The 10,272-nt window shown below is 36.1% G+C and overlaps 2 protein-coding genes across 2 annotated transcripts; both read left to right on the top strand.

Moving 5' to 3' along the window:
- Nucleotides 1-514: 514 nt before the first annotated feature.
- LOC122301197 (tubby-like protein 8) lies at nt 515-3,654 on the top strand. The gene is made up of 9 exons (XM_043112380.1): nt 515-1,136; nt 1,226-1,340; nt 2,034-2,210; nt 2,336-2,391; nt 2,477-2,573; nt 2,704-2,793; nt 2,882-2,974; nt 3,141-3,208; nt 3,321-3,654. Exons 1-9 carry the CDS (start codon nt 676-678, stop codon nt 3,394-3,396), a joined length of 1,233 nt encoding a protein of 410 aa, XP_042968314.1. The 5' UTR covers nt 515-675; the 3' UTR covers nt 3,397-3,654.
- A 2,799-nt stretch (nt 3,655-6,453) lies between these two features.
- Nucleotides 6,454-9,914, top strand: LOC122301198 (AP2-like ethylene-responsive transcription factor At1g16060). The gene is made up of 8 exons (XM_043112381.1): nt 6,454-6,818; nt 6,979-7,061; nt 7,239-7,247; nt 7,494-7,582; nt 7,714-7,787; nt 7,931-7,981; nt 8,209-8,285; nt 9,168-9,914. The coding sequence occupies exons 1-8, from the start codon at nt 6,673-6,675 to the stop codon at nt 9,677-9,679; spliced, it is 1,041 nt and encodes a 346-aa protein (XP_042968315.1). The 5' UTR covers nt 6,454-6,672; the 3' UTR covers nt 9,680-9,914.
- Nucleotides 9,915-10,272: the final 358 nt, after the last annotated feature.

Below are 10,272 nucleotides of genomic sequence, written 5' to 3'. Positions count from 1 at the left end.
CCCACTCATTTGAAAAAAAAAAGAAAAAAAAAAAAAGGACGTAGGATCGAACATAATATGATGGGAAACCTTTTTCTTTTTTTTTTAAGCCTCGGTAAACCGCTTTTCTAGTAAAACTAGTAAACTACCCCCTCGATTCGGTCTCCAACACAGGTAAAGAAATAAAGGTCAAAGAGTTTGAATAGTTACCGTTAGTCCCACCAAACGAGCCAGCAAGCAAACAAACACACATACACACACTCAAGACATTGTTCCCACCATCCAAAAACAAAACGCTCACATTTCCCAATGGCCATTCAAATTCAAAAACATCCTTTCGATCCCCATCACTATCAGTTGCATCACATCTCACCCCCACCTAAGTCATTGGGGTCCACTCAGTGTACCTAATTCAACCCACCCTCGCAGCAACTGGGGACCCACTCAATATACCGACGTGGCAAAATCAGAGCCACTGAACTCTTCACAGACAAAATCTAGTCCACACAAAAAGTGTAAGCCAAATCTTTCCCAAAGCAACACATTTCAAAATCAATCTCCGTGCTAGATGTGACTCATTTCAAGAAGTCTACCAAAATCCCATTTATAGGAGTCTTTCCCAAAACCAGATACAATATCCAGCATTCAAATCCAACCCATCCGAGGATTAACGAATTTTACCTCCCTCAATATCTGATGACTGGGTGCAAGAGATCTTCAATGCCACGGCAATCCTCGTACAGTTCCCTCTATGTCAACCCTCTCAATGACCTCAGGCACAGCCGCAGCAGCAGTGAAGGCGGTGGGGGCTTCTGCTCAACCCCACGTATATTTACCGACAACAAAGAGAACGATGTGCCCAACAGGAAACAAGACGAGAAGCCTGTCTTTTTTGGTACTGACAAAGAAAATGTGGTGCCCCCAAATGGGTTTGGTACGCCCAAGCGGTTCACCGGCATGAAGTCTCTCTCCACAAACGGCAGGGTATTGAAGCCATCCTCGCTTCAGTTTTGCATGCAAATGAATGAGCCTGAGAAGGCTTTTGGGTCGAAAATTTGGGACCCTGCCGAATCGGAAACCTCCAGTTCTTTGAATATTTGGGACTACTCCGATTCTGAGGCTGCCCCGGCTTCTTCTTGGTCTACACTGCCTAATAGGTTGGTTTTCTGTTGACCGTTTTGGGCTTTTGACGCAAAAATCCTGCTTTGAAGTCTTTTTAATCTCAGTTTTGGGCACGCTTGTTCAGGTCTTTGTTGTGTAGGCCATTACCTCCGGATATAGGAAGGTGTACTTGTGTAATTGTGAAAGAAGAATCGCCGGAGGGACTACATGGGGGTACTCTATACGCTCTTTATACGAATGTGAGATTCCCGTGACTTATAAAAATGTTTCCACCTTTCTCTTTGGTTGTATATTAATTCTAATTGTATGAAATTCTGGATTTTATCTCATTAGCATCTGGTTCCGGAGTCTTTAAAGTTTTCGGTTTTTATTTCCCCGGTTTTTGCTAGTTTGATTGGTACGTATTCTTTGTATGCATAGCAACCCTGACATGGTGGTATCTTTGAGCACCTGTGCACGAGAAGTCGAAACCCATGGGGATATTGCTGACGGTTGTTTCTGTAGGGAAAGGGCAAGGAATCATATTTGTAACTCAATGTTGTTTTTTGTACTTCTTTTACTTTCTGTCTCACTCATAAAAGTCTGCGAGAATTTTCCAATTCTGATGAAAGTAGTATACCTTGGTTGTAACAGCGGACAAGGACGATGAGTTTCCGGTTTAGGTTACTGACATCTATTAACTTCTGCAAGCCATCTTCACTATTTTTCTGCGTCCCGATACAATGTGTAATTTGTGGTATATATGCTTTTGCTGCATCTTTTCCATGCAACTCTCAAGTACACCCGCTATACTCTATAATCTCTCTCAGCGTGGCCCCCTGGTTGATTGCCTGTATCTGGGTTGTTCATGGTTTCTCTTGTGGAGCATGGTAAACTCCCTTCTAGGAGCAAGGTTTAACTCTTGATTCTTTTATCTGGAATTATAAAACCAGGAAGGTCAGGGACGACAGAATCGGAAACTAGCTGTTGCCCACCACAAGAGGAATAACGGGAAGTCCGTGTTCACCATAGCTCAGAATACAAAAGGAATATTGTCTAGTATGGATGATAGTTTTATTGGGGCCGTCACATCTAACCTCATGGGTTCTAAATACCATATTTGGGATCAGGTCATTTCTTGGAGCTTTATGTAGTGTAATGAATTATATTTCATATATAATTGTGGACTCAGTTTTTTGATTGATTTGTGGAAAGATTCTATCATCAATTTGATCAGCAATGATTTTAATTGCAGGGGAAACGCCTTAATGCCCTAACAAATCAATCTAAATCACTTCTAGCTGTTGTCAGGTAAGCCAAGTTCTGTGTGTGTGTGTGTGTGTATGTGTGTGTGTCTGTCTTCTTCTCGATTACATAGGATTGCTTTGCCTGGCAGATTCATGACTACAATAGCCACTTGTACCGGTAGTTACAGAAGTATGATGGTATACATACCCAAGCATCAATCCATGCAGCTTAAGAACACAACTCAGGTGAGCTAAACGGTTTCTAAGATTCTTAGGTACTTACCCTATTATATATAGCATGAAAACGTGTGCCAGTATTTCATCTTTTAAGTCTAGTAATGCGTGTATCATAATCCAAGAATTTTGTTTCTGGTAGGTACAACACATTCATGGACTGCCAAAGGATTGGGAGGGAAAAGTGGACAAAGTTCATCAGCTATTCTCAAGAGTTCCGCATTACAATAAAGTAAGAATATAGAAAGTGTATTCCTCTGTTATGTTTCAGGAAGTATATTAATTATTGCTGTGTTGATTGGTTTCTTTTGCTTCTTCAGATTTCAAAGCAAAATGAGTTAGACTATAGAGACAGGGGAAGAGCTGGACTTAGAATCCAGAGCTCTGTAAAGAATTTCCAGCTGACTTTAGAGGTATCATTAACTTCCTTGATTTATGGTTTCAATGGGACAAACATGTGAAACAATGTGATCAAGATGCTTAATTTAAAAGTGTGGAGAGAAGATTGGCTTGGGAGGTGCCGAATGAGCGAAGCCGAAATATGTAATTGGGATACTAACTTATTTATGGTTCACTTAGGAGAATGGAAAACAATCAATCCTGCAGCTTGGAAGAGTGGGGAAGTCAAAGTACGTGATGGATTACAGGTATTATGCAAGAACCATTTCTGCAATTCTATTGATTTAAAGGAAAGTTGATCATTATATTAGCACGTTATGAAAGAGATGTAACACGAGATCTTGTGCCTTTGTTATGTAGATATCCTTTGACGGGTTTCCAAGCATTTTGCGTATGTTTGGCTTCTATGGATTCTAAGCTTTGTTGCATGGTGTAATGATTTTTATATGCTGCTATCTTTTTGCTGTTCAACCTCTGAGCGCGAACTTACATTCCAACATTTTATTGTTAGCTCTGCTTCTCATTCCGACCCAAGAACTTCATCATTTTATGTAGATGGACAAGCCGGATGAATGGGGGGCGTTTTGATACCATTGGATAGTGAATTTGAAGAAATTCGAGCTATATATTCTTATATTCTCTACATAAATGAAAATGAGCACCCTTTTGTTAGTAAGTTGGTGCAAGTTGGTAACTCTATGGTGCCTACATATTCAACGTATTCATATTCCATCTTGAACATAAAAGTACTGCAACAGAACGTCAACTTGCAAACCAACTCCTGAATATGAAACATGAGCTTGGGGAAAGAAGAACCTATTTGAAAAGCTAACGACGAACAAGCAAATCGAAACTTGAATCTTACACTAATTTGCCTGTTTCCCCCTGTTCACTTATAATGCCTTGAACATGTTTTAATATCCGAAGGATTGCATGATGGCATGATGCCTCGTTCAATAACAGCGTAGTAGTCTGAGAGGGCGTTTCAAAATTTGGTGGACTTGGGTCCGGCCCAATAGTCCTATCACAGAGACACCCGATTTCAGAGGACAGGCTTGCCTGCTAAAGAGTTCAAAGGGCTCACAGTCCATGTTTTGGCCCAGTCTCAAGGCATGTATTTGAGTTTTGATCATGGGTTTCTAAATTAAAAAATTAAATTATACGTAGAGTCATTTTTATATATTTTTTATATATTTTACTATTAGATAATCTTGAAGTATATATATAACTTTTAAAAATTTTATATATAATTATTTTTATGTATTTTTTTATATATTCTATTAACGTGATTGATTATGCATTAAAAAAATTTATATAACAAATCACATAAATAAAATGCATAATAAATACGTAAAAATGACTATATTAATATTACTCTATTTCCGTATCACACGGCAACGTCTTATTTGTAACTCGGCTATATGAAGTTGATTGCTCCCCCTTTTTGTAGGGGAGTCGTTAACTTGTTGGGATCGAAACAACCCTTTTTCTAGAAAGATTAAAACGTTTTAAAATGTAATTTGATTTAGTCAACTAGAAAGGACCACTCATGTTATGGGACGACACCGACTCCCAATTAGGCGTTAGAAGTTGGGGAGCTCCTCCCCCACCTACTTTTCTCACTATTTTAATAACTCTCCTCCCAAATCCACTGCCTTTCGTCCATCCAAGTTAGCCAACACCACTCCATATGTACGATAGCTTTTAAGTAATATTAAATATAGTCATAAATAAATAGATCTCGTATATTTTATTTTTTAGTAGAGAGAGATCCATCGTTAAAATGTAGTTTTTTTTTTTCTTGTGAATGCAAATTTACCAACTTTTTTTAAATTTTTTTTGAAGAAATGTGCGACATTTACAATTATGAAAAATAAATATTACTAGTTTTGATCGTATTGAGTAAGCCATACCTAATGAAGATGAAAGTGTGAGTAATTAATTAGGTGGAGTTAAGCACCGATCGAGTCTAGGGCTCCACCTAATGCATGGTTTTACGGCCGCTCGCTACTTGCTTTATACCACTAACATCTCCCAAACTTCGCCACCTTCGTACTCATGATGTAATCAACTATATATTACATCATAAAATAAGGTTAACATGTAAATATATATTTTGTTACTTAAAAGTCGATGCATTAACACACTATTTATAATGAGATTTTAAAAAAAATTAAAATACTAATATATTTTTTACAGAATTAATATGATACGATGTAATAGATGTAGACAAAATCAATCTTATAAATAGATTTTCTTGATCATTAATGGCCTTCATTTAATTTTTACAAAGTCAATCTAATTAAATTAAATTTGATATTCCGTTGGGCGTTGATCTTCAATATATATATATATATATATATATCCTTAGAACCGAACCTACCTCGAACTATTTTTGACCCATAACCAACAACCATGCACTACTCCAATTTATGATGGAATCTACATCCATCCACATGTAATCGATCCATAGAAAAGCTGCCACCAATACTAGTAGTACGTAGTACGTACTATGAGAAATATTTTAAGATTATATAAAATAAAATATATAAATTAATATGATGTAATATATATATCAAATTATAAAATTATTTTTATTATAAAATAAATTTAATAGATCATATAAAATTATATCAATTTATAAATTTATTTTTATATTTTTTATTTATGTACGGAGATCAGTACTTTTCATTTTTAACATTGCATTGCAATTTTTATTATTAATTATATTGAAATAGAAATAATATTAGTCAAATCTCATCCAACCAACAGCATGCGTGTTTTCAAACTTGCAATTTAATTTAAGCGGCATGCAACTGTTCGCCAAATTAAAAGCTGATCGAGGGAAGTTCCTACTTAGAAGCATGAAAAGATCAATTGACCAGCTGATCATCGATCTTCATTCAAAAGTTTCATTATTTATTTATATATAGATCATAGATATATATAATTTTTTATCGTTTGTTTGAGAAAATTTACGTTTAAAATTAGTACTCATATAAAATTTATTTCCTCAAAACTAAACTAGCTAGGCCATATATAGAGGGATGAATGATTTTACATTAGTGGAAGCTGGACTAGTAAACTCTATAAATATTAATAAATTAAATAATATCTAAATTACTTCCTCACGAAATATTGTAGAGAAAATTTAAAATACAGCAAATTAATTAATTAATTAATTGGAGAGGGAAGCTTTCATGCTAGCTAGCCAAACTCCTAAATTCCACATGACATTATAAAAGTAAAAATATCAAGACAATGACACACCCAGAAGAGAGAGAGAGAGAGAGAGAACAAAATGGTGCATGTTAGGTTTTAAAGAGATAGGGAATAATTAAGGAAAATAATAACTAAAACCCTATTATGCATAGCATTTTTTTTTTGGAGAGAGAGAGAGAGAGAGAGAGAGAGAGAGAGAGAGAGAGAGAGAGAGAGAGAGAGAGAGAGAGATCCATCTTATAATGTCTATTTCAATATTTCTTGCACAAGCTAGCACTGAGGACATGTAACGCGATAAGGACAGAGGAAGAGACTCTACACAAGTAGCTAGTCGCTTATAAGAGAGAGCGAGACGGCCATAAAAACCCTTCTCCTCGGCCGGCTAGCAACTACTCCCAAACCCTTCTTATATTTGGGTATTGACCTACACATCTCTCTCTCTCTCTCTGTACCATTGCGACGTTCTATCTTGTGAAGTAGGTTAAATTCTATGGCGAAAAGCTCAGTCAAGGACACTGCGAACGCTACGTCGACTAACTCTAATAACAGCCCCGCAACGAAGGTGAAGCGGAAGCGCAAAAGTGTCGCACGAGACTCTCCTCCACAGCGCAGCTCCATCTACAGAGGCGTCACGAGGTTGGATGCATCGATCCACGATCGAGTTTGTGAAAGAGTGTTTTCTCTCTTCGAATTTATCATGTCTACAAATGACACACACACACACACGGACATATATATAGGTTTTTTTGTTACGCTTTTCCTTCTGGTTTTTATCGACGTCGCCTGAATGATTTAGGCATCGGTGGACTGGTCGTTATGAAGCTCATTTGTGGGATAAGAATTGCTGGAACGAGTCGCAGAACAAGAAAGGAAGACAAGGTTCATCTTCGATCCTGATCTTCTTCTTCTCTATTTTTTTCTTTTTCGGAAAAACAAAACAAAATCCCCGTTATTCATATATTTGCATTACGCAGTACTCTTAACAATCTATTTCTCTTGTAATTCTATGTTCCTGGTTTGATGGTGGCGGTGGCTTGGTTTCCGACTTAAATGCAGTATACTTAGGTAGGTTTGGTACTTTTTTCAGAGAAATGATAAGAGTGAATTTGTTTGGCATATTTTTATACATGCATTTTCGTTTTAAATATTTCTTTATTAATCCTTTCATCCTCAAATAACTTTAGAAGGAAATTTCATGCTCCAAAAAAAAAAAAAACTTAAGAAGGAAACGAAAAGCTGGAGAGAATCAATTACGTACAGTTCTGTTTTTAAAATGTAAATAATTGAGATGTTGGATTTCTATTTTTGAAGGGGCATATGATGATGAAGTAGCCGCTGCACGCGCTTATGACCTGGCAGCATTGAAGTACTGGGGACCTGAAACTATCCTCAATTTCCCGGTACTCGCTTGCCACTTCTCAAATCTCTGTTCCCGTAATTATCATTGCTTTCATTAATTTCTCTGGCTTTTCTATATATATATATATATATATATATATATATATGTATGACAATAATTAATTAATTGTAGCCATCAACCTATCAAGAAGAACTCAAAGAAATGGAGGGGCAATCAAAAGAAGAGTACATTAGTATTTTGAGGAGGTACGTAATAATTCTCAAATTTCTGCATATCTCAAATCATGAATATTATATGTACTCGTTAATTATTATAAATTAGTTGAAAATTGTGTTGATGATCAATTGATTTTTTTTTTTTTCCACATTGTTATCGATCCGATGTACAGAAAAAGTAGTGGGTTTTCCCGTGGGGTCTCAAAGTATAGAGGCGTGGCAAGGTAATTAATTTAAGATTATCAAATTAATTTTCCCTTTTTGATCATTCGCGCTTGTTATATTCGTGACGGTAAAGATTATTTACGACTAAAACAGATTTATTTTCTTAGAAAATAGTCATTTTTTAAAATAAATAACTGATCATAACTGAACAATTTTCTTATAGTGAACTGATCTGTGTTATGGTAACAACTAACTCAATGTTATTTCCAAATTAAATCATTTGCAGACACCATCACAATGGAAGGTGGGAAGCTCGAATTGGCAGAGTATTCGGCAACAAATATGTCTATCTTGGAACTTATGGTACGTAATGACAGAGAAACCATGATTTCGATCCTCTTCCGCACGTCTTTAATTTTCTGCTGATCAGCTTTTTCCATTTTTCATGAATTTTTCTCACCATAAAATGGAAAGAAAGATTAAAATATATATATATATATATATTAATCAATATTGCATAGACTTTAACTGGTCACCAAAAGACCGATCAGCCTGCAGGCAAATACATGATGATGATCTCATTAATTCATTCGATCGCTACGTTATTCTCAATTGGCCCGGTCGTTCCCAAACCTTAGTGCATGGTGCATATAGATCCTTCTGCATGAGTGCACTTAGATAATCATTAAGTAATTATTTGTTTACCACGTGTCAACACAACCTTGTGCGACGTCACTAAAAATGAATGTCGGACAAACATTAACAACAAATGAATACATTTATATAATGTTTCAGAGACAGAACAACTAAATAAATATTAAAAAAAGAGAGAGAGAGAAGGAAAGTACGTAACATATGTCCCCAAAATTAGATAAGTTCATAAATAAACTAATATGGGTTTAGGTAAATATATAGTGGGATAAAATAAAATGTTACTGAATCTATATATGTAATGATCAAATGGAGTTGGTTGAGATATAGATCACCAAACCTCAACTGCTTATGTACCCAAGCTATTTAAGAGTTATTCAATGTACGTGTACGTTGTATGGAATATTAGATATTTTTCTCCAACTTTCCACCAAATTTTGCATGTAAATTATTAAATTTTCTAAATTAATATATATATATATATAATATGCTATATTTATTAATTTATCTCCAAAACATCATCACCCTTCTCTATACTTTTTACATTTTACTATTATTTATTTATTTATTCTTGTACACGAATCTGCAATGCAGCTACTCAAGAAGAAGCAGCCGCCGCATATGACAAGGCAGCTATACAGTACCGTGGACTTAACGCTGTTACTAACTTTGATCTCAGTCATTACATCAAGGGGCTACGTTCTGGTAACCAAAATAGCCCCACCAACCCAAGTGACTCTGAACCAAACACTAATTTAGAGCCTGGCTTAAGCGTAGTCTCCAACCAAGCGAGCTCGAGTACTGCAACTGACATGACCCAGCTAGCTCCACTAAGGCCTGGTGTTGGTGGCTCTGCATCTTCAGCACTAGGGCTACTATTGCAATCATCCAAGTTCCAGGAAATGTTGGAGATGACATCGGTGGTGGACAGTAGTCCTCCAACGTCGCAAGAGTCAGACCCACCGCGTCGAAGCTTTCCGGATGATATTCAAACATACTTTGATTGTCAAGACTTTGGAAACTATGCTGAGAGCGATGACATTATTTTTGGAGACTTGAACTCAATTGCTTCACCAATTTTCGATTGCGAACATCTTGGTCCTTAAAGACGAGGGTCATGTGAATATATGGGTGCGTGGAAAAGAAGGATAAAGTAAAGAGAAGGTCATTAACAGTTAAGATTCTTCGTTTTTATTTTTATTTATATTTTTTAAATTCTTATCTTCTTTACTTGGAAAGTGGGTAGAAAGTGTTGGGCCGGCTATATTTACATGTAAATACAGACGGAGCTAGACATTAATTTATCAGATTATATATCTTTCAATAAGACATGATTATTAATTCAGTGCCTCAATTTGATTTTTATCTTGCAAATACTTTATATCATGTGCCATTTTCCTTTGATTTCCTGCTCGATCGGACTCTAATTGTTTTTACGTACAGACCTCGTAGTCTCAAAGAATGCCGAATTTACACAGTTGTAAAACCGGCATCGTTGAGTCTTAATTCAAACCGAGCTAGTCATCCAGCTTTTACATACCCATGAGTACTATGGTGTTTTGCCGTTTGGTGGTTTTTTACTCTTTTTCATTTATCAAGAGAAACCAAATTGTAGTTTCTGGTAAGGAGAGAACCAAAAACAGCCAAACTGAAAGGTAAAAGCATGCAGTACTATAGCGTACGTAATTTTTGATGGTTC

This window comes from Carya illinoinensis, chromosome 2 (assembly GCF_018687715.1).
Source record: "Carya illinoinensis cultivar Pawnee chromosome 2, C.illinoinensisPawnee_v1, whole genome shotgun sequence".
NCBI classification, from domain to species: domain Eukaryota; kingdom Viridiplantae; phylum Streptophyta; class Magnoliopsida; order Fagales; family Juglandaceae; genus Carya; species Carya illinoinensis.
Note: the sequence above shows the minus strand (reverse complement) of the source record. Positions and strands in the feature narration are given on the sequence as shown.

Bases quoted from the DNA above. Each gene is read 5' to 3' on its own strand.
- LOC122301197 (XM_043112380.1), top strand. From the start codon at position 676: ATGACTGGGTGCAAGAGATCTTCAATGCCACGGCAATCCTCGTACAGT. The intron at 1,137-1,225 runs GTTGGTTTTCTG...ACGCTTGTTCAG, and splicing joins TGGTCTACACTGCCTAATAG to GTCTTTGTTGTGTAGGCCAT. The intron at 1,341-2,033 runs GTGAGATTCCCG...TTATAAAACCAG, and splicing joins TATACGCTCTTTATACGAAT to GAAGGTCAGGGACGACAGAA.
- LOC122301198 (XM_043112381.1), top strand. From the start codon at position 6,673: ATGGCGAAAAGCTCAGTCAAGGACACTGCGAACGCTACGTCGACTAAC. The intron at 7,982-8,208 runs GTAATTAATTTA...AATCATTTGCAG, and splicing joins AAGTATAGAGGCGTGGCAAG to ACACCATCACAATGGAAGGT. The intron at 8,286-9,167 runs GTACGTAATGAC...TCTGCAATGCAG, and splicing joins TGTCTATCTTGGAACTTATG to CTACTCAAGAAGAAGCAGCC.